The sequence below is a fragment of the Gigantopelta aegis genome, chromosome 9, assembly GCF_016097555.1.
Source record: "Gigantopelta aegis isolate Gae_Host chromosome 9, Gae_host_genome, whole genome shotgun sequence".
Lineage (NCBI taxonomy): Eukaryota > Metazoa > Mollusca > Gastropoda > Neomphalida > Peltospiridae > Gigantopelta > Gigantopelta aegis.
In genome coordinates, this window is record NC_054707.1 from 23,878,798 (window position 1) to 23,898,927 (window position 20,130).

The window sequence follows — 20,130 nt, forward strand, 5'->3', positions numbered from 1 at the left end:
TATGATTGCAAACTTCTCTATTTATCAGCACGAGTTGATAAAAGTATGAAATCCGAGGCTTGTCGAGGATTTTTATACTTTGATTAACGAGTGCTGATAAATTATGATATCACAAGACACGAGGGTGCAAGGTATTCTTTTTATCATCAATCCTTATTTTCATTTACGACAATTGTAAACATTGTCAGTAATGTGGGTTGAATGTCACTATATTTGTCAGCGGTACTCATTAACTAGCAGAACGACAGTGGCGTGACGTCACTAATGATAGGTTTAGCACTGAAACATACACAGTGACGTAACAAAATAATGTCTTGTGGTTAATCTTTGACCAATCAAGATTATAAGAAGCGATATCTCCTAGGGGATATCGCATATTATAGTGTCAGCGATATCCCCTATAAAAGCCTTTAATGGATGATAAATATATGATATCAAGAAACCCACACAAAAAACTTTTAGTAAAGACAATACAAAAAACCGTTTAACTTTTAGTAAAGACAATACAAGGCTCAAAATAGCGGTCTGCAAAAAGAAAATCGTGGTCCATTCTTTAAGCGCGGCAGGTGAAATAAAAATTCACCTATTAAAATTACTAAGAAAATGTCATTTTTCAAGAGACAGATCATCTCATCTTCTATTAAACTGAGATTGTGCTCGCGATTCGGTCCAGCAATGCTAGAACGCAATGCAGTTCCCCGGCAAAGGACATCCAGAATAACGATATTCATGTACACACAGTGATCGTAATGGCGATGTTGGTGAGTGATTGTGAAGCATGCGAACTCGTCTATGCATCCCTGGGATTTGCTGGACTCGACGGTAATCTCCTGTACACATTGGTGTTAGCTCTCAACCATCGTAGTTTGGCCGCTGTTTGCAGTCGTTTACTACTCTCTGGATCATGAGCAAAACCTTTCTCGTACAGCATCTTCTTAACGTAACTCAGAGGACGTTTATTAACATGGGACAGTCCTCCCTGCCCGGGCACGGCCCAGCTCAAAACAATGCCTTCCTTGGCATGGCGAACTACGTTGTCAATGTAGATACCCTCGTACATTCTCGGGATGTGTTCGGCAACTTCTAAACTTATAATCCAGTCATAGAGCGGAAGTCCGTACTGCGGCGCCGTGAGGTCAAGGAATTCTACCACACCTCCACTCGTCTCCTTCCCATAGGGGGCGCCGTCGTAAGCGTCGTAGAGTCGTAGGCGCTTTGTGGAATCGAAGTATTTTTTGTAGTCGCCTGGCCCGTCGCCGAAGCTTGCTACTGCTTTTCCTTCAAAGAATTTCGACAGGTCTTCAGCAAGAAGTCTGTCGTGTGCGTGGTTTCCTCCAGTCGAGCTGCTTACCGCTTTGCACCATCCTCCAGTTGCCGACACTCTAAGGTCTATCTGAAATGATGAAACAATAATAAAGATAATAATATTATTAATAATACATGGAAGGACGGAATGCTTTGTTTTTAACGACGCACTCAACAAATTTTGAATTACCGTTATATGGCGTCGAATAATATGGTTAAGGATCGCAGCTAATGGGCTACTCTTTCCTATTAGCAGAAAGAGATATATCTTATGCAGTGTCCTATATACAGGATAGTTGTGGATCACTGGCTGAAACGAGAAGTAGTCCAATGGACCCACCGACGGGGGTCGATCCTAGACGGACAGTGCACCAAACGAGCGTTGTACCACTGAGGTACGCCCACCACCACCTCTCTCCCTCCCCCCCTCCCCCACCACCACAAAAAAAAAGAAGAAGAAAAGAAAATAACACGGAAAAAATAAATCATAAGCAAATAATGTGCACACAATTAATAAGTCCAAACCCCAAGCAACAAAAAATAACTCACACAAAACGCAGACGCGAACTTTTTGGTTTCTGCAGCCGAATGAATGAATGAATGAATGAATGTTTAACGACACCCCAGCACGAAAAATACATCGGCTATTGGGTGTCAAACTATGGTAATGCAAACAAATAAAGTGATGGTCAACATCAATATAACAATTCAAGATTTAACTAAAAACAATGTAAAGAACTGTGCAAAAATACAAATATCACAGATAGATACTGACTTTTACTCAAAATTTCAATTGTGCTGTATTGGCCATTCTCAAAGAGAATGTTACACCCCTGCACCACGGTGAGGTTACAGCACGTGCAGGGGTTTTGCAGTCGAAGACAAACATACCACTAGAAATGATTTTCATTCAGCCAGTTTTCTGGTATATTACTGTGTACACCACAACCTTTCATATTGCAGTCGTGGAACACTGCGTACCTGTTGTCTTTTTTTTTTCCCCCCGTCCCAACCTGTGCCACACAACCTGTACTAGACTGGACACTGCTGGATAGTCTCGATGTGCTCTAATAATAATGGTGTCGTTAAATAAAACAACTTTTAAATGATTGCAGTAATGAAAGTGACCGGCCTCGGTGGCGTCGTGGTAGGCCATCGGTCTACAGGCTGGTAGGTACTGGGTTCGGATCCCAGTCGAGGCATGGGATTTTTAATCCAGATACCGACTCCAAACCTTGAGTGAGTGCTCCACAAGGCTCTATGGGTAGGTGTAAACCACTTGCACCGACCATTGATCCATAACTGGTTCAAAAAAGGCCATGGTTTGTGCAATCCTGCCTGTGGGAAGCGCAAATAAAAGATCCCTTGCTGCTAATCGGAATAGTAGCCCATGTAGTGGCGACAGCGGGTTTCCTCTCAAAATCTGTGTGGTCCTTAACCATATGTCTGACGCTATATAACCGTAAATAAAATGTGTTGAGTGCGTCGTTAAATAAAACATTTCTTTCTTTTTCTTTTCTGATGAAAGTGGGTTTCGAAAAACAAAACATTCTTAAATTTTAATACTGGAGGCCGGGTACTGAGATGGGTTTGGGTTTCACAATTGTCTGAAACGACAGCCCTATTCAGAATGTATGTACAGTCTCAGCCGAAACCATATCATACCTCCTGGACGGGAAATGCAGAACATTTTGGACAAGCAACGAAAAACCAGGAAACAATGTACACTCCATTAAAAATCCGGAATCCCGGTTAAATTTCTGATTGGAACGGAAAATGACACAATGGTAGTTGCTCCAACAAACTATCGCAGAACATATATCCCAATGGTGGATCCGTCCACCCATTGTTTTCTATGTTAGTTCTAACGTGCTGATTTAAATACTACACCACTAGAACACACTGGTTTATTAATAATCGGCTATTGATTCTATAGTATTGAACGTCAAACATTTGGTAATTTTGACATTTAGTTTTAATAGAGGAAACCCGCTACATTTTTCCATTAGTAACAAGCGATCTTTTATATGCACCATCCCACAGACAGAATAGCACATACCACGGCCGTTGATATACCAGTGGTGGTGCACTGGCTGGAATGAGAAATAGCCCAATGGGCCCACTGACGGGAATCGATCCCAGACCGTCTGCGCATTAGGCGAGCGCTTTACCACTGGTCTACGTCCCGCCACGTTCCAGTTACACAAAAATCAGTGGAATGGTTTATTTCTTCTCATATTCTTTTCAGAAATACAAATCTAACTGGAGCGTTTCAGTGGAGTTCAGTATGTATAACACGTCCACGAATGTATCTAATATTTACCTACTTACAATGTGTGCTCGCTGGTCGTTCATAACGAAATGCTGCGTCCCCCCCCCCCCCCCCCAACCCCCTCCGCCCTTTCGCGTCGACTTTCAAAAAGCTTTAATCGTGTTGAGCTATCTTGGAATCTTTATTAAAATAGTATTTGTATTTTGATCCAAAATAAAGAGAGACATGTTTTATTTAACGACGCACTCAACACATTTTATGTACGGTTATATGGTGTTAGACATATGGTTAAGGACCACAGAGATATTGAGAGAGGAAATCCGCTGTCGCCACTTCATGGACTACTCTTTCCGATTAGCAGCAAGGGATCTTTTATATACACCATCCCATAGACAGGGTAGTACATACCACGGGTATTTTGATCAGTTCACTAAAACAAATGCCCCACTCCTGTCTGTCTGTCTGTCTGTGTCTGTGTGTCTCTGTCTGTCTGTTTCTGTCTGTCTGTCTGTGTCTGTCTGTCTGCCTGCCTGCCTGTGTCTGTCTCTGTCTCTGTCTGTCTGTATATGTCTGTCTGTCTGTCTGTCTCTGTCTGTATTTGTATATCTGTCTGTGTCTGTTTGTCTCTGTCTGCCTGTCACTGTTGTTTCTGTCTGTCTGTTTCTCTGTATGTTTGTTTCTCCGTATGTCTCTGTCTGTCTGTCTCTGTTGTTTCTGTCTGTCTGTCTCTGTCGCTGTCTGTCAGTCTCTGTCTCTGTCTGCCTCTGTCTCCGTCTGTCTCTGTATGTCTCTGTCTGTTTGTCTGTCTCTGTCTGTCTATGCCTCTGTCTGTCTGTCTCTGTCTCTGTGTGTGTAGGTCTCTGTCCGTCTCTGTATGTGTATGTGTGTCTGTCTGTCTGTGTCTGTGTCTGTCTGTCTGTCTGTCTGTCTGTCTCTGTCTCTGCCTGTGTCTGTCTGTCTGTCTCTGTCTGTGTCTGTCTATGTTCGTGTCTGCCTATGTCTGTGTCTGTCTATGTATATGTCTGTGTCTGTCTCTGTATGTCTGTATCTGTCTGTCTGTGCCTGTCTGTCCGTGTCTGTGTCTGTGTCTGCCTCTGTCTGTCTGTCTCTGTCTGTGTCTGTCTGTGTTTGTCTGTCTGTCTGTCTGTCTGTGTTTGTGTCTGTCTCTGTCTGTCTGTCTGTCTGTCTGTCTGTATCTGTATATGTGTGTCTGAGTGTCTCTGTCTCTGCCTGTCTGTCTGGCTGTGTGTCTCTGTCTCTGTCTGTCTGTATGTCTGTCTGTCTCTATCTGTCTCTAGATCTCTGTCTGCCTCTGTCTGTCTGTGTTTGTATCTGCCTCTGTCTGTGTCTGTTTCTGTCTGTGTCCGTCTCTGTCTGTGTCTGTCTGTTTGTGTCTGTCTATGTCTGTGTCTGTCTGTATCTGTCTCTGTCTGTCCGTCTCTCTCTGTCTGTCTGTCTGTCTGTCTGTCTCTGTGTCCGTCTCTCTCTGTCTGTCTGTCTGTCCGTCTCTCTCTGTCTGTCTGTATATGTGTTTGTCTGTGTCTGTTTGTCTGTCAGTCTGTGTGTCTTTTTGTGTCTGTCTCTTTCTCTCTGTCTCCGTCTGTCTGTGTCTGTCTGTGTCTGTCTGTCTGTCTGTGTCTGTCTGTGTATGTCTGTGTCTGCCTATGTCTGTGTTTGTCTGTCTATCTGTGCCTGTCTCTGTCTGGCTGTATCTGTATATGTATGTCTGTGTGTCTCTGTCTGTCTGTGTCTGTCTGTCTCTGTCTGTGTCTGTCTGTGTGTCTCTGTCTGTGTCTGTTGTTCTCTGTCTGTCTGTCTGTCTGTCTGTCTCTGTCTGTGTTTAGGTCTCTGTCTGTCTGTCTGTCTGCATCTGTCTGTTTGTGTATGTCTGTATCTGCTTCTGTCTGTATCTGCCTCTGTCTGTGTCTGTGTGTGTCTCTGTCTGTTTGTCTGTGTCTGTCTATGTTTGTGTCTGTCTGTATCTGTCTCTGTCTGTCCGTCTCTCTCTGTCTGTCCGTCTCTCTCTCTCTCTCTCTCTCTCTCTGTATGTCTGTCTCTGTGTCTGTCTGTGTCTCTCTTTGTCTGTCTGTCCGTCTCTCTCTGTCTGTCTCTGTGTATGTCTGTGTCTGCCTCTTTCTCTCTGTCTCCGTATGTCTGTGTGTCTGTCTGTCTGTATCTGTCTCTGTCTGTCTGTCTGTCTGTCTGTCTGTCTGTGTCTGTCTCTGTCTGTGTTTGTTTGTCTGCTTGTCTGTCTGTCTCTGCATGTGTCTCTGTATCCGTCTGTCTCTGCCTGTGTCTCTGTGTCCGTCTGTGTCTGCCTCTGTCTGTTTGTCTGTGTCTGTCTGTGTGTCTGCCTCTGTGTCTGTCCATCTGTATCTGTCTGTCTGTGTCTGTCTCTGTGTCTGTCTGTCTGTATCTGTCTGTCTGTCTGTCTGTCTGTGTCTGTCTCTATCTATGCCTGTCTGTCAGTCTGTGTGTCTGTCTGTCTGTCTCTGTCTCTCTGTCTCTCTCTCTCTCTCTCTCTCTCTCTCTCTCTCTCTCTCTCTCTCTCTCTCTCTCTCTCTCTCTCTCTCTCTCTGTCTCTCTCTCTCTCTGTCTCTCTCATACACACGCGCGCACATGCATATATATATACACATATTGTCTAAGTGCATTCTATACGAGTGTATAGTTTTAATTATGTATCGTTTATGTATATATACAATAATACCATGTACAGCAATGATTCAAGCCCCAACGTTGACCTTGCTTATGTTTCTGGGAACAATAATAAAAAAAATGCCCTCGATTCTCTCTGTTGAACGACATACTTCCCATCATCTTGATATAAAAACTTAGTGGGCTTATACACCGCAACGACCTTTTTATACCAGAAATTGAGGGTGTAACGACCTTTTTTGTACCAGATATTAAGGACCAACGTAAAAGGTCTGATAATATACATCGATGTGCGGTAACTAAGCATTCAAAAGTGTGGTTAGTTACGGTTTTTGTTATTTATTTATTTATGTTTTGTGTGTGTGTGTGGGGGGGGTGGGGTGGAGAAGGGGGGGTGTCCAAGAAGGTAGAGACCATGTTTTATATAACGACATTCTCAGCACATTTTAATTACAGATGGGGAGAGGGGTTAATGAGGTCAGGAGATATTTACATACGTGAGTATATCCGTCATGAGAGTGCATTTACATACGGGTTTATATACTAAAAGGCAAAAGTTATTGTGACACAAAAAAGACAAAAGATAATTGAATTTTTTTTTTTTTACTGCCGTGTATGAAACGTTATGACATAGAAAGAGAAATGTCCGAAGGTATGGAAACGAGCAATAGCCCATGAAAAGAGCGCACCTGTCATATACAAATGAGCCACATTACTAGAAGGGGTTCCAGAGCGAAGTTCACACAGTCAGTAGCGAGTGTGTCCACCTTGAGCATTGATACCGGCCTGGCACCGTCGTCTCACTGAGGTCACTAAACGCTGGAGAAAGGGACGGTACGGGCTGTGAGGGTTGCTGGCTGAAACCTGTTTCGCAGATGCGTGGTTCGGATCCATGTGTCTTGGCGAGGGGTTGTCACGGGTGGTCGGCCGCTACGGGGACGGTCCCTGATCTGGTTGTTTTGTTGGTATCGTTGCCATAAGTGCCATATGGTGTTTTTGTGGACGTTGAAGTGACGTGCGACGTCACGCTGCGAGGTCCCAGATTCAAGCATCCCTATGACTCGCCATCTGTCATTTTCACTGAGGCGTAGCATGACGAAATTGCATCAAACAGTTCACTAATGTTGTTTTTCTGACTTCTGGACTTCTGAAGGCTGCACAGAGTGGCAATGATTTGCGACTGAATGTCTGGCCTTTTATGGTGAACAATTGACAGCATTTCTCCCGAATATTCCATGTTTCTTGCACAAAGCATGCAATCGCTGCAACAACTACGTGATTGCATTTCTTCGAGCTGTTTCATGCATATTTTCTCTGGTTTACATCCATAAATCCATACATAAATTTATTATTTTAAACAATCCATATCACAATAACTTTTGCCTTTGAGTATATATACTCCTGGATTATATTTGCACGAGCAACAGAGGTTATGCAAAATTATATTTGAGTAGGAGTAAATGTACTCGATACGCAAAAGAATTGAAAACAGATTTTACAACATTCCTATATGACACAATGTTATTGTAATGTATTGCATAAACAGGTACATATATAGACATATTTTGACACTGGCAGTCAGACACGCAGTGTAACAGGTTTGGACAGACTTGGGCGAAGCTCTTCACAAAGAAAATAGAATGTTTCTTTTGTTATTCGAAAGTTTTTAACCCATTGATTCCTTCGCAATACATGTCCATCAGTCACGAGATCGTTACCTCGTCCACAGCACATACCACGGCATTTGATATACCAAGACACCAACTTAGGCCTAATTCATTAAATTGTCGCAACTTTGCGATCTAGTAGTGCAATTACCAAAAAAAAAAAAAGACTTGCAAAATGTTTTGAGAATCAGGCCTCTTGTTGGGTTTCTTTTTCTTCTTTTTTTCTTTCTTGTTTTTTTTGGGGGGTGGGGTTTGTTGTTTTTTTGCTTTTGTTGCTTTAATCTGTACTTACGTTTTCTCCCGATTTCTTGCGCACTTCCAGCATTTCACAGCTCTGTCTGGAGAAGTTGTGTTTCATCGAATTGAGCATCCTTGAGAGTCGGATTCGATCCTGGTGCAGTTTCTGTTCTCCTAGACACGACTCTTTCGTGTTGCCGACCGAGGAGGAGGATTGCGCGGGAAGGAGGTATTTCAACAGCATCGTGTTGTCGTGGTTTGTATCACGGTGGTACATTACCATGAAGACGAAAAACATCAACAGAAGAAAGACGGACAAGAAAGCTTCACGCCTCGTACAAGTAAACATGATTGTTTGCTACACGTTACTGAAATTAAAAAGAAAAGAAGAATATATTATTTTGTTTTAAAATCTCAAACAAAATACCTCACTACGTTTTGAATTGGCTATTGGGAGTCCAAGCAGGCACATGTGCAAAGTGGGGTGGGGTGGTGGAGATGGGGTCGAAATGCCTTCAACCCATTCCATGAAAATTCCTTTTTTACCAATGTATTTTCAGGGTGAGCATACCGGACCCTACAAAAAAAAAATTCAGTTGCCAGTCTAGGACCTCCCCCCCCCCATCCCCACAGACCCCCCTCAAACGTCCAAACTGACAGTAGAAATAAACATATTGCTAGACTGTCCTAAAGGCACAATTGCAATAAACAGACTTAGCCTGTCTTCAAGTTTATTACACAGGTGTGTAGACAGAGTTTGTCCAGAGTTACGGTTCTTGCGATATACTGATAAAAACAAAACAGCGAGACCTTAATAATCCGGACAGTATGGTTTTTCTAAAAGTGTCCAGTTTAACGAATTTCCGTAGTACTGAATCATACCTGAAGACTAAATTTCCCAAGAATAACAAACCAATAAAAAAATAAGCAACAAATACAAATTTGTACATATATTTTTGTTTTTGTTTTATCAAAACATATCTATTGGTGAAAAATAATTCTAAATGAATATTTAAGAAAAAAAAACAATCAATTTTAAAAGCCATTTCTTTACAAGATTTTGAATTTTAAAATTTATTTGTACTGACATTTTTCTTTCAATTTAAAGGCTGTACTTTTGTGACATTTTCATTTCTTTGGATTAGTGTAAACGGTGTGCTAGATCAGTGAACCATGTCATTCCCACGTTGAAGGAAAACTATCGAACAAAGCACCAACACTTAAACATAGTCGGAGGCGTGAGACTAAACTTTGACACATTGTTAACGGTCTATTGCCATGTACTGGCCAAGGTGGTGGATACCGCTGCTTACTGGCCATGGTTGAATGAACTCGGAGCAAGTTATATTCATTTCATTTCAACTTATTTTCGTGCTTATATCCTTTTAAGGTTCAAGCACGCTGTCCTGGGCACATACCTCAGCTATCTGGGCTGTCTGTCCAGAACAGTGGGTCAACACATTTTATTTACGGTTATATGGCGTCAGACATATGGTTACGGTCCACACAGATTTTGAGAGGAAACCCGCTGTCGCAACTACATGGGCTACTCTTCCGATTAGCAGCAAGGGATCTTTTATTTACGCTTCCCACAGACAGGATAGCACAAACCATGGCCTTTGTTGAACCAGTTATGGATCACTGGTCGGTGCAAGTGGTGCCCAGAACATCGTGCTTGAACCTTGAATGAATATAAGCAAGGAAAATAAGTTGAAATAAAAAATGAAAATGAATGAAAAAGTAGCAAGGGATCTTTTATGTGCACCATCCCTCAGACAGGATAACAACATACCACGGCCTTTGTTATACCAATCGTGGTGCACTGGCTGGAACAAAAAATAGCCCAATGGGCCCACCGACAGGGATCGATCCCAGACCGACCGCGCATCAAGCGAGTGCTTTACCACTGGGTACATTCAGAAAAATAATGGTAGTCGAAGAAATAATCGTAGCGGATCTCATACAGTAGTAAGTATCGACAGTTACAAGAGGGATCAGTAATAATCTACAGCGGACCGGCCTCGGTGGCGTCGTGGCAGGCCATCGGTCTACAGGCTGGTAGGTATTGGGTTCGGATCCCAGTCGAGGCATGGGATTTTTAATCCAGATACCGACTCCAAACCCTGAGTGAGTGCTCCGCAAGGCTCAATGGGTAGGTGAAAACCACTTGCACCGACCAGTGATCCATAACTGGTTCAACAAAGGCCATGGTTTGTGCTATCCTGCCTGTGGGAAGCGCAAATAAAAGATCCCTTGCTGCCAATCGGAAGAGTAGCCCATGTAGTGGCGACAGCGGGTTTCCTCTCAAAATCTGTGTGGTCCTTAACCATGTGTCTGACGCCATATAACCGTAAATAAAATGTGTTGAGTGCGTCGTTAAATAAAACACTTCTTTCTTCTTTTTTTTACTAGTTACATCACCTACATATTTATCTTTTCCGCATCTACCATTTAATATATATATATATATACTCTTCAAAAAAAGAAACGCAAAAGGGTACAAATGGGTTATAACTCCGATTTTATGTTTCCTACCGGTTCATGCTTTGTGAATATAAGGTCATTGCATGTCCCAAACACATTCCCACGGTTACATTCGATAAAACGCAGCTACTGTACAATAAAGTTCCAAAATGTGAATATTCGCAAAAACGCAGCCACGTGCAAACCATGTCACCACTGCACGTGCGTTGTCTGCACGTGCAACATGAACACCGACAGTATAAAAGTGCAGGGTGTTCGCTTGCCTGGCCTCTGTATCTGGCCGACAGTTGACAATCCAGGACATGCCACGTCTCAGTGAACCGCAGAGAAACAATGCCATCGGCCGACTAGACGCAGGCGAATCCAGAACGGCCGTTGCCAGGGCATTCCATGTGTCCCCAAGCACCATCTCCAGACTGTGGGACCGTTACCAGCAACATGGATCAACACGTGACCTCCCTAGATCCGGTCGACCACGGGTCACTACCCCCGGGCAGGACCGCTACATCCGGGTACGCCACCTTCGGGAACGATTGACTACTGCCACCTCCACAGCCGCAGCAATACCAGGTTTGCGCAGGATATCCGACCAGACCGTACGGAACCGCCTACGTGAGGTAGGAATTCGTGCCAGACGTCCAGTTCGAGGTGTCATCTTAACACCACAACACCGTCGACTCCGACTGCAGTGGTGCCAGATTCATCGACAATGGCCTCAACTGCGATGGAGACAGGTGTGGTTCAGTGACGAGTCCCGATTTCTGCTCCGACGTCATGATGGAAGATGTCGCGTGTATAGGCGTCGTGGTGAACGTTATGCGGCAAACTGCGTGCAGGAAGTGGACAGATTCGGCGGGGGTAGTGTCATGGTGTGGGCAGCCATCTCACACACTGGCAGAACTGACCTGGTCCACGTGCAGGGCAACCTGAATGCACAGGGCTACCTTGACCAGATCCTCCGGCCACACATCGTTCCAGTTATGGCCAACGCCAACGCAGTGTTCCAACATGACAACGCCAGGCCTCACACAGCACGTCTCACAACGGCTTTCCTACAGAACAACAACATTAATGTCCTTCCTTGGCCATCGATATCACCGGATTTGAACCCAATTGAGCATCTATGGGACGAGTTGGACCGACGCCTCCGACAGCGACAACCACAGCCCCAGACCCTGCCCGAGCTGGCAGCAGCCTTGCAGGCCGAGTGGGCCACCATCCCCCGGGACGTCATCCGTACTCTGGTTGCTTCAATGGGCAGGCGGTGCCAGGCAGTTGTCAACACACGCGGAGGCCACACCCGGTATTGACTCCAGATGACCTTGACCTTGGTGGTGTGTCCTATCACTTACTCACAATGGACTAGAGTGAATTGTGAACAATCCTGCAACATTTGGTAATTATCGGACTCGCCATTCAATAATTAAATCAATTCTCCAAATGTTACGACAATGTGGTTTTGCGTTTCTTCTTTTGAAGAGTATATATATATATATATATATATATATATATATATATATATATATATATATATTATGTATTTTATATAATTCTAGAAGTTTAAGACCATGCCCATTTACCCTGCCATTATCCTTGCTTGCCCGGTCTCTAGGTATATTAAACTATCAAGCTTTGATATATCATTCAGGAAAGTTCTATATCAATATTTTCAATATATATAGAATTATCATCTGGTTTAGTGTAATCTGATAAACACTTTGTTCTTGCATTAAAATCACCCACTAAAAACATGGGTTTTCCAGGTTCCACATTTTGAAAAATCTCATTTTCAAGAACATCAAATGTATTTTCTTTAAAAAAGGGTGAGCCAATTGGAGGGATACATACAACACCAGCAGTTATACAGTTTGTTTTACGTCTTTATAACATATTTTGTCTGTTACATCTGTCTGGGCAAACATGGAATGATTTTTACAATATTTAACCCGATATATCCTTCATTTTTCTTAATGTTATGTTCTGTATTAGCTTCAGAATGGTTGTTCATGGGGGGAGGGGGGGGGGGGTAAACATCACAATGTTGCACTATGGGGTTGTGTCTGTCATGTACACTGTTTAAAATATCTAACTGAAAAACATTTTCCACTGTACAGTTAGTAACAGGAGAGAAAGAAGATAATTTTGGTGTTAATGTACCCTTTTGTTCCTTGTCATTCTTTCCTCATTTTAGACTTGGTCACAGGTACATGTAAGTCAGTTACAATATTACAAATATTAGAATATCTATTTTCATGACAGCTGGGGTATGTGTTATTATGTACAGTGTTGTTTGAAATGTGTACGGGTGAATCAGTTTCAGTATTACAAGTATTAGTACATCTATTTTCATGACAGCTGGGGTTGGTATCAGTATATACAATATTTTTTAAAATGTGAACAGGTAAGTCAGTTTCAGTTTTACAACCATTAGGATATACATTTACGTAACAGCTGGGGGGGGTGTATCACTATATACAATGTTTTTTTAGAAAGGTACAGGTAAGTCAGTTTCAGTATTTGCAGATATTTGAATATCTATTTACATGGCAGCTGGTGTGTGTGTCTCTATACTGAAAGTCTTTTGAGATTGATACAGAAAGAAAGAAAGAAATGTTTTATTTAACGACGCACTCAACACATTTTATTTACAGTTATATGGCGTCAGACATATGGTTAAAGACCACACAGATTTTGAGAGGAAACCCACTGTCGCCACTACATGGGCTACTCTTTCCGATTAGCAGCAAGGGATCTTTTATTTGCACTTCCCACAGGCAGGATAGCACAAACCATGGCCTTTGTTTAACCAGTTATGGATCACTGTTTGGTGCAAGTGGTTTACACCTACCCACTCAGGGTTTGGAGTCGGTATCTGGATTAAAAATTCCATGCCTCGACTGGGATCCGAACCCAATACCTACCAGCCTGTAGACCGATGGCCTAACCACGACGCCACCGAGGCCGGTAAAGATTGATACAGATACGATATTAATATTAGTGTTAACCTTAGAGTCAATACAATGTCATATAGATCTTTGTGGAGCCGGTTCATGACATCTAGAGTGTAGGTCTCCTTGACTGTCCTAACTGCTGTCATCCATGGGTAAACCAGTGAACCTGTTTGTCCTGGGTAGTGGAATTGCTTGGGTAGGAGTACTTTGCCTGTGTCTTTTTCTGGGGGGTGTTGATTTATTTGAGGAGACCCAGAGGGTGGGTTTATGTGTGATGTATTTGAGTTCTTAGTTACAGGTGGGTATGGGTTCATAGTTGCAGGTAAGTATTCTTTTCCCTCAATGGCTTTCTTGTTGTCCCGTCTTGATGCTCTGTAAATGGGGTACAATTCTCTTCTCCTCTCAGCAATTTCAGCCAATGCGTAATAATCAATGCGCTCTAGTGGTGTCGTTAAACAAAACAAACTGTAACTGTATAACCTGCAAATACAATTGCTATTAGACTCTCTAAACATTGCTATACCAGTCAGTCTGCAGTTGGTACTAAATGGTAGATCGGCATTAAATGATGACACTTGAAAACAAATATTTCATTATGTTCAGAACAAAGCGATTTAATCAACAACAAACCCAGTCTGATTAAATCATCACCAGACAGAACTTCTTTATAACATATTTTGTTTGTTACATCTGTCTGGGCAATATGTAACCCGATATATCCTTCATTTTTCTTAAGTCAAGCAACAAATCGTGTACGTACTCGTCCATGCGCTTTGTCGGCGATCGAGCAAAGCAGTATGGGGTGACGCCCATTCCTTACATAGTATCAACCTTTGTGGTGAAAAGCAACTCGGATACCAGGGCCGTAGCTAGGATTTTTGTTGGGGGGGGGGGGGGGGGGGGGGGGAGTAGTTAATAGTCTAAAAACTCCTTAAACTGCCCCCCCCCCCCCCCCCCCCACCACCACCACCACCACCACCACCAGCTACGACCCTGGATACACGTTGTATACGAGTTCAACCACCGGCTTTGTTTTGGTCGGATGAGCTGCTGGGAGTGACTAAACCAGTTTTTCTTGCCCAAACGCGGTCTCCTGCCACATCGAAATATATAAAAAGAATTTAAGGGTCAGACGATATTTTCGACATTATTTTCTGAATGTCAATTATATTAGCTAGACCATAATGTCACGCATGGTATTGTTCCATTTTGACGAAAGTGGGTCTAAGCAACCCATAAATGAATTAAAATCCACTGTCATTGACACTGTCGACTAGTTCTAATGGCGAAAACATGCTTACATTTGCACGTAAATTAGGGCGAAAGCGAAAGGTCTGCTAAGTGCCCATAACTTGCTTTTTCACAAAGCGCTTCATTTGCACGCTTTGCACGTGTATTCCATGTTCCCAATGCTGAATTTCCGTATAATTGGAGCTTGCGTTCGTGTACGGTGCACACTCCAAATTCGACAATGGTACGACTTCAGCTGACTATCGAAGATCGAGGAAGGGCTATTGCTTGGCTTCAGGATGGCAATACGCAAAGAAATGTTGCTCTGAGACTTGGTGTCAGTCAGAGTGTCGTTGGCCGACTGTGGCAACGGTACCAAGCAACGAATTCTGTTCGAAATCGTCCACGTTCGGGAAGACCCCGAAGCACTACAAATAGAGAGGACCGCTACATCACCAATATGGCTCTACGTCAACGCACAACCACTGCACGCCGATTACGTGACAATCTGCGGACTGCGACTGGAACTCGAGTGTCTGATCAAACCATACGCAATCGTCTGAGAGCCAATAATCTACGCTGCCGTCGCCAGGCTGTTCGACCACCACTCCTACCACGTCACAGAACGGCCAGACGTCACTGGTGCACGCTTCATCTGCGGTGGCAACGTGTTCAGTGGGGTCGAGTGATGTTCACTGATGAGTCCAGGTTTAGTCTCCAGTTCAACGACGGTCGGGTTCGTGTCTACAGACGTCCTGGGGAGCGCTTCGCTGACGTTAACGTTAGACAACGTCACCGGTTCGGTGGTGGCAGCGTCATGGTGTGGGGCGGCATCTCTATCCACCACAGGACCCCCCTCTGTGGTGGATGGCAATCTGAAAGGAATCCGCTATCTGAATGAGATTATCCGGCCGTTGGTTCTCCCAGGCCTTCAGCAGATTGGCGGCGGGGCAGTTCTGCAGGATGACAATGCCAGACCCCACCGCGCCAGGGTGGTAACGGACTTTCTCAGACAACAAGGTATCGCCAGGATGGATTGGCCAGCATATTCGCCTGACTTGGCCCCAATAGAGCACGCCTGGGACGAATTAGGCAGGAGAGTTTGGGATAACCATGCCCCTCCGGCCAACCTTCATGATCTGGGTCAACTTCTTATGGCAGAGTGGCAGGCCATTCCCCAAGAGTTCTTCAGACGTCTGATCAACAGCATGAGGCAACGAAGTGTCGAGTGTATTCGCGCCAGGGGTGGATTCACACACTATTAAACGAATGTTCTAATGTGTAAAATCCATGTTTGACAACCTTCAACTTTGACAGCATGTCATGTGACTGTCTTGTATACAGTGACGTTTATTTGTGGGTTTTTGTAAATATGGAACAATAAATAAAAAATTTGGTGTAGTTTACATCATCAATCTAATACACTCTGAAACTTATTTGGTTATAAATTTTTGACCCTTAAATTCTTTTGAGTAGTATATATAGATTAAGGCGTGCCCGCAGAGGCTCAATTACAATGTCTCGGTAACATGAGATGATAAAATGTATTATGACTATACATATATTTTCGAAAAGTATGGAAAGAAGGTCGGTGTATTTCGAGGCTACATACAGTTGTTTGTATTTGAAACCCTGTTATCCAATAATAGTTTTGCGCGATCTATTTTGATCAAGAACAAAGTTTTGTCATTCCTCTCGCACAATGCAGTTGGTTTCGGCAAACGTGCAGATTTCTTTCCCCCACCTACCCTGGGGGCTATGATTAGAAAGAAAGAAATGTTTTATTTAACGACGCACTCAACACATTTTATTTACGGTTATATGGCGTCAGACATATGGTTAAGGACCACACAGATTTTGAGAGGAAACCCGCTGTCGCCACTTCACGGGCTACTCTTTCCGACTAGCAGCAAGGGATCTTTTATTTGCGCTTCCCACAGGCAGGATAGCACAAACCATGGCCTTTGCTGAACCACTTATGGATCACTGGTCGGTGCAAGTGGTTTACACCTACCCATTGAGCCTTGCGGAGCACTCACTCAGGGTTTGGAGTCGGTATCTGGATCAAAAATCCCATGCCTCGACTGGGATCCGAACCCAGTACCTACCAGCCTGTAGACCGACACAGAGTAATGTCCAGCTGTTCCACAACGTCTTAGACGTGTTCGCAGGAATCACTTCAGGAGCGTAACTCCTTCTAAAAACTTTTTTTTCTCTCTCTCTCTCCAATTAAAATTAAAATCTTCTTCATCGTCCAAGTTAAAATGCATAGAAACAGTAGTCAATTTGACGGAACAAACTGTTTAACAAAAAAACGCCATTCCGGACTTCAAAGTCCTTTTTTTCTCGCTGGCTTATCGTCACACACATACGACCGTCTATCACAGTTCACGGTTACAAAATAAGACAAAAAATGGCATTGCTTGGTGACACATCATTTGCATATAACAAAGTTCAAATTATGTTTTCGAAATATTTCAACCAATAGAACTAACCATCTACAAAAATTGGTTTACCTGGGGACATCATTTGCATATACCAAAGTTCAAATTATGTTTTCGAAATATTTCAACCAATAGAACTAACCATCTACAAAAAATGGTTTACCTGGGGACATCATTTGCATATACCAGAGTTCAAATTATGTTTTCATAATATTTTAACCAATAGAAAGAGCCATCTAATTACACATGCGCACTTATTCACAATTCCCTTCAGAGATATTCAGCAGTTAAAAATCATGCAACCTATAAACATTTTAAACGTGAATATTTTACTTAATTTTATGAATCAACTCTCTTGCCAGGATTGCATAGAAGTGCTTTTTGTAAGTTCAGATGCGGAGTTGCACCTTTAAGGTTAGAAACCGGCAGACGTGAACGTTTGCCACTTTAAGAGTGAACGTGCCCTATGTGTAAAAGCCTTTTAATTGAAGATGAATTCCATGTTGTGATGAAGTGCCTTCTGTATGTAGACCTTAGCTATGCGCTGTTTTTAGAAACTAGCTTTTTAATTAATGATTTTTTTTTTCAGTTGTCTGAAGAAGGAAACATTTATGTGCTCTTCAGCGGTTCTCGTTTGTCCGTTTTACGCGCCAAACCATGAAATTCCATACATCTATGTTATGGAATGACCTGCCGCAGAAGTGGTACAAGAAATCATATTTTTTTTTACTATCATAAATATAAAACTATGTTTTAAAGTGGCAAACCTATAAAGCCATTGTTTCGGAAATAGTTTGTCATGAATAGAGTTAATAACAAGAAGTAAACTTACTTGTTTCTTCCTCGAGAAAAAAACATAACAAGGCGGATCCCGTCTTTTAAAAGTGACGCGATGGCCAAAACATCGCCAGGTGTAAAGGGTATTTTGTGTCTCTCAGCTCGGGCCCGACAAGGTCAACAGCTGGCGACCATTACCATCAGGTCAGGGGCGGTGATACCAGTTGCAGCTGCATGAACCCAGTGAGACGTACTACGCCACATCGGATCGGAACGGGGTGTACCGACAAGGATTGCTGAGGTCTCACTACACAGATCACTTCCGGGTGACAGTTCATTCATCACGGTCCACTATAGTTCCTAACTGGGACACATGTTATGGGTCACATATTCACTTCTAGCAAATGGTGAAGAATTAAAACAATATGTATGTTTAATGGTAAGCCTTCTGGCTGTATTTTGCCCATGTTATTTTGTAATATTGTGCATCGACCTTTTGGGACATGGGTATATAGCGCAAGTGACAGCCGGAGTGAATCGGTTAATGAACCACCTATTCGGACCGGTACTACAGCCAGATGCGGTCATATAGCAAAAAACTGAGACGGAAATGTTCTCAATTTTGGAGTGAAAATAAATGCTTATATAATGTATGTTTGCAATGGTGTATGTTGTTAGTGCCAACGAGAACCCGTTCTATGGGCAATCTTCACTTGAAGTTGGGCAGTTTAACATGGGTTTCAATGGCAGATGACATCTGTGTAGTGAGACCTGAGGCACGACATGGATAGCACCACCATCATGGCGTCGTGAAGATGATCATGCCAGAGGATTACCCAGCAATTCTTCGGACTGTTATGTCAACCTGGCGATACACCCCTCACCTTGCCATAAGTTCCGCCGACAACCTCTCCTAGGACAGGTACCTCCTTTTTGGGGCACGTTGGATTAAAAAAAAAATTGGACCGTCATTAAAAAATTTTGTAAACATTCCAACACAATTTAATTTGACAGCCCGTCAAAATTGCACAAATCACCTTAAAACCTTTTCGGCCGAGCACTCCAATTTACTTTTGGGTTTAAACGTTTTTTGTTCCAGACATGTCAGGTTATGTCAGCTACTTTTGGCTTAGGTCTCAGGACCTACTTCTAAATTTGTATTGCAAATTACGCCCACCTCAAACTTACCCCCCCCCCCCCCTCCCCTCCCCCCTGGCCCGGACTTAGTCACTGGCGAAAGTCGGAGATTAAGCCCGTGACAGGCGTGCGTGAAGCTCTCGTGGCATATACGCACGTTAAAACTTATCCGATCCGCTCCGCAAAGTTTTGTCATCGTTAGATTGGGCATAGAATCGAATGTTTCCTGTCACCAGAGGAACGTCTTTTTCTTCGTTTATTTCTTATTCGCATCTCATCACCCTCATCTGACTTTCTTTTCTTTCTTCCGAATTCTTGTCTGTTATCGTCTTTTATACGCTGCATTGTCGATTTTAAATAAGCAAGCTTCTAATTCGGAATATGAAAAAAAATGTTGATTAGTTTAAAAAGGGCGCCACAAATACAGTTTGGTGTTAATATTTGGTTTAGTCCATTTTTCTAAAGGGCGAATTTACTTGTCTAGTGACAAGATACATATGACAAAACGACAAAATTATTTTATTTAATAATGCACAGTTTAGTTAGACTTAGTATAGCCTCTACTAGAAATTATCGAGAAAATTAGGCAGAGTTACATCGCCTAACCGCTGTCCACTTCCGGCGCGTTCCGCTAACAGCAAGCATGGCCGATGACCACAGTTGTTTGTGAATCCTCAATCTGAGATTTATGCATGTCAGCCCCTGGCATCATAAATGTCACCACCTATGCTTTAAAAATAAGGAATAATACAGGTAAAACTTGAGTTGCTGAAATTGCGTTTTGTTATAACTGACCATGTGTTAAATATAGTATGGTACCGCGTAAGCGCTGGTAGGCAAGAAACCACAGTTGACATTAGTAGTAATGAACAATCGAATGTTTTGATAAATGGTATTTCGTCATGGTAATTTCACACGTTGTTGTTAGACGCACAAATCACTATAGGAAGGATTATGAAATTAGTTTC

At 42.9% G+C, this 20,130-nt stretch overlaps 1 protein-coding gene across 1 annotated transcript; it reads right to left on the reverse strand.

Moving 5' to 3' along the window:
- Nucleotides 1-243: 243 nt before the first annotated feature.
- Nucleotides 244-18,319, reverse strand: LOC121381843. The gene is made up of 3 exons (XM_041511207.1): nucleotides 18,081-18,319; nucleotides 8,195-8,507; nucleotides 244-1,393 (listed from the first exon to the last, which is right to left on the reverse strand). Exons 2-3 carry the CDS (start codon nucleotides 8,486-8,488, stop codon nucleotides 791-793), a joined length of 897 nt encoding a protein of 298 aa, XP_041367141.1. The 5' UTR covers nucleotides 8,489-8,507; nucleotides 18,081-18,319; the 3' UTR covers nucleotides 244-790.
- Nucleotides 18,320-20,130: the final 1,811 nt, after the last annotated feature.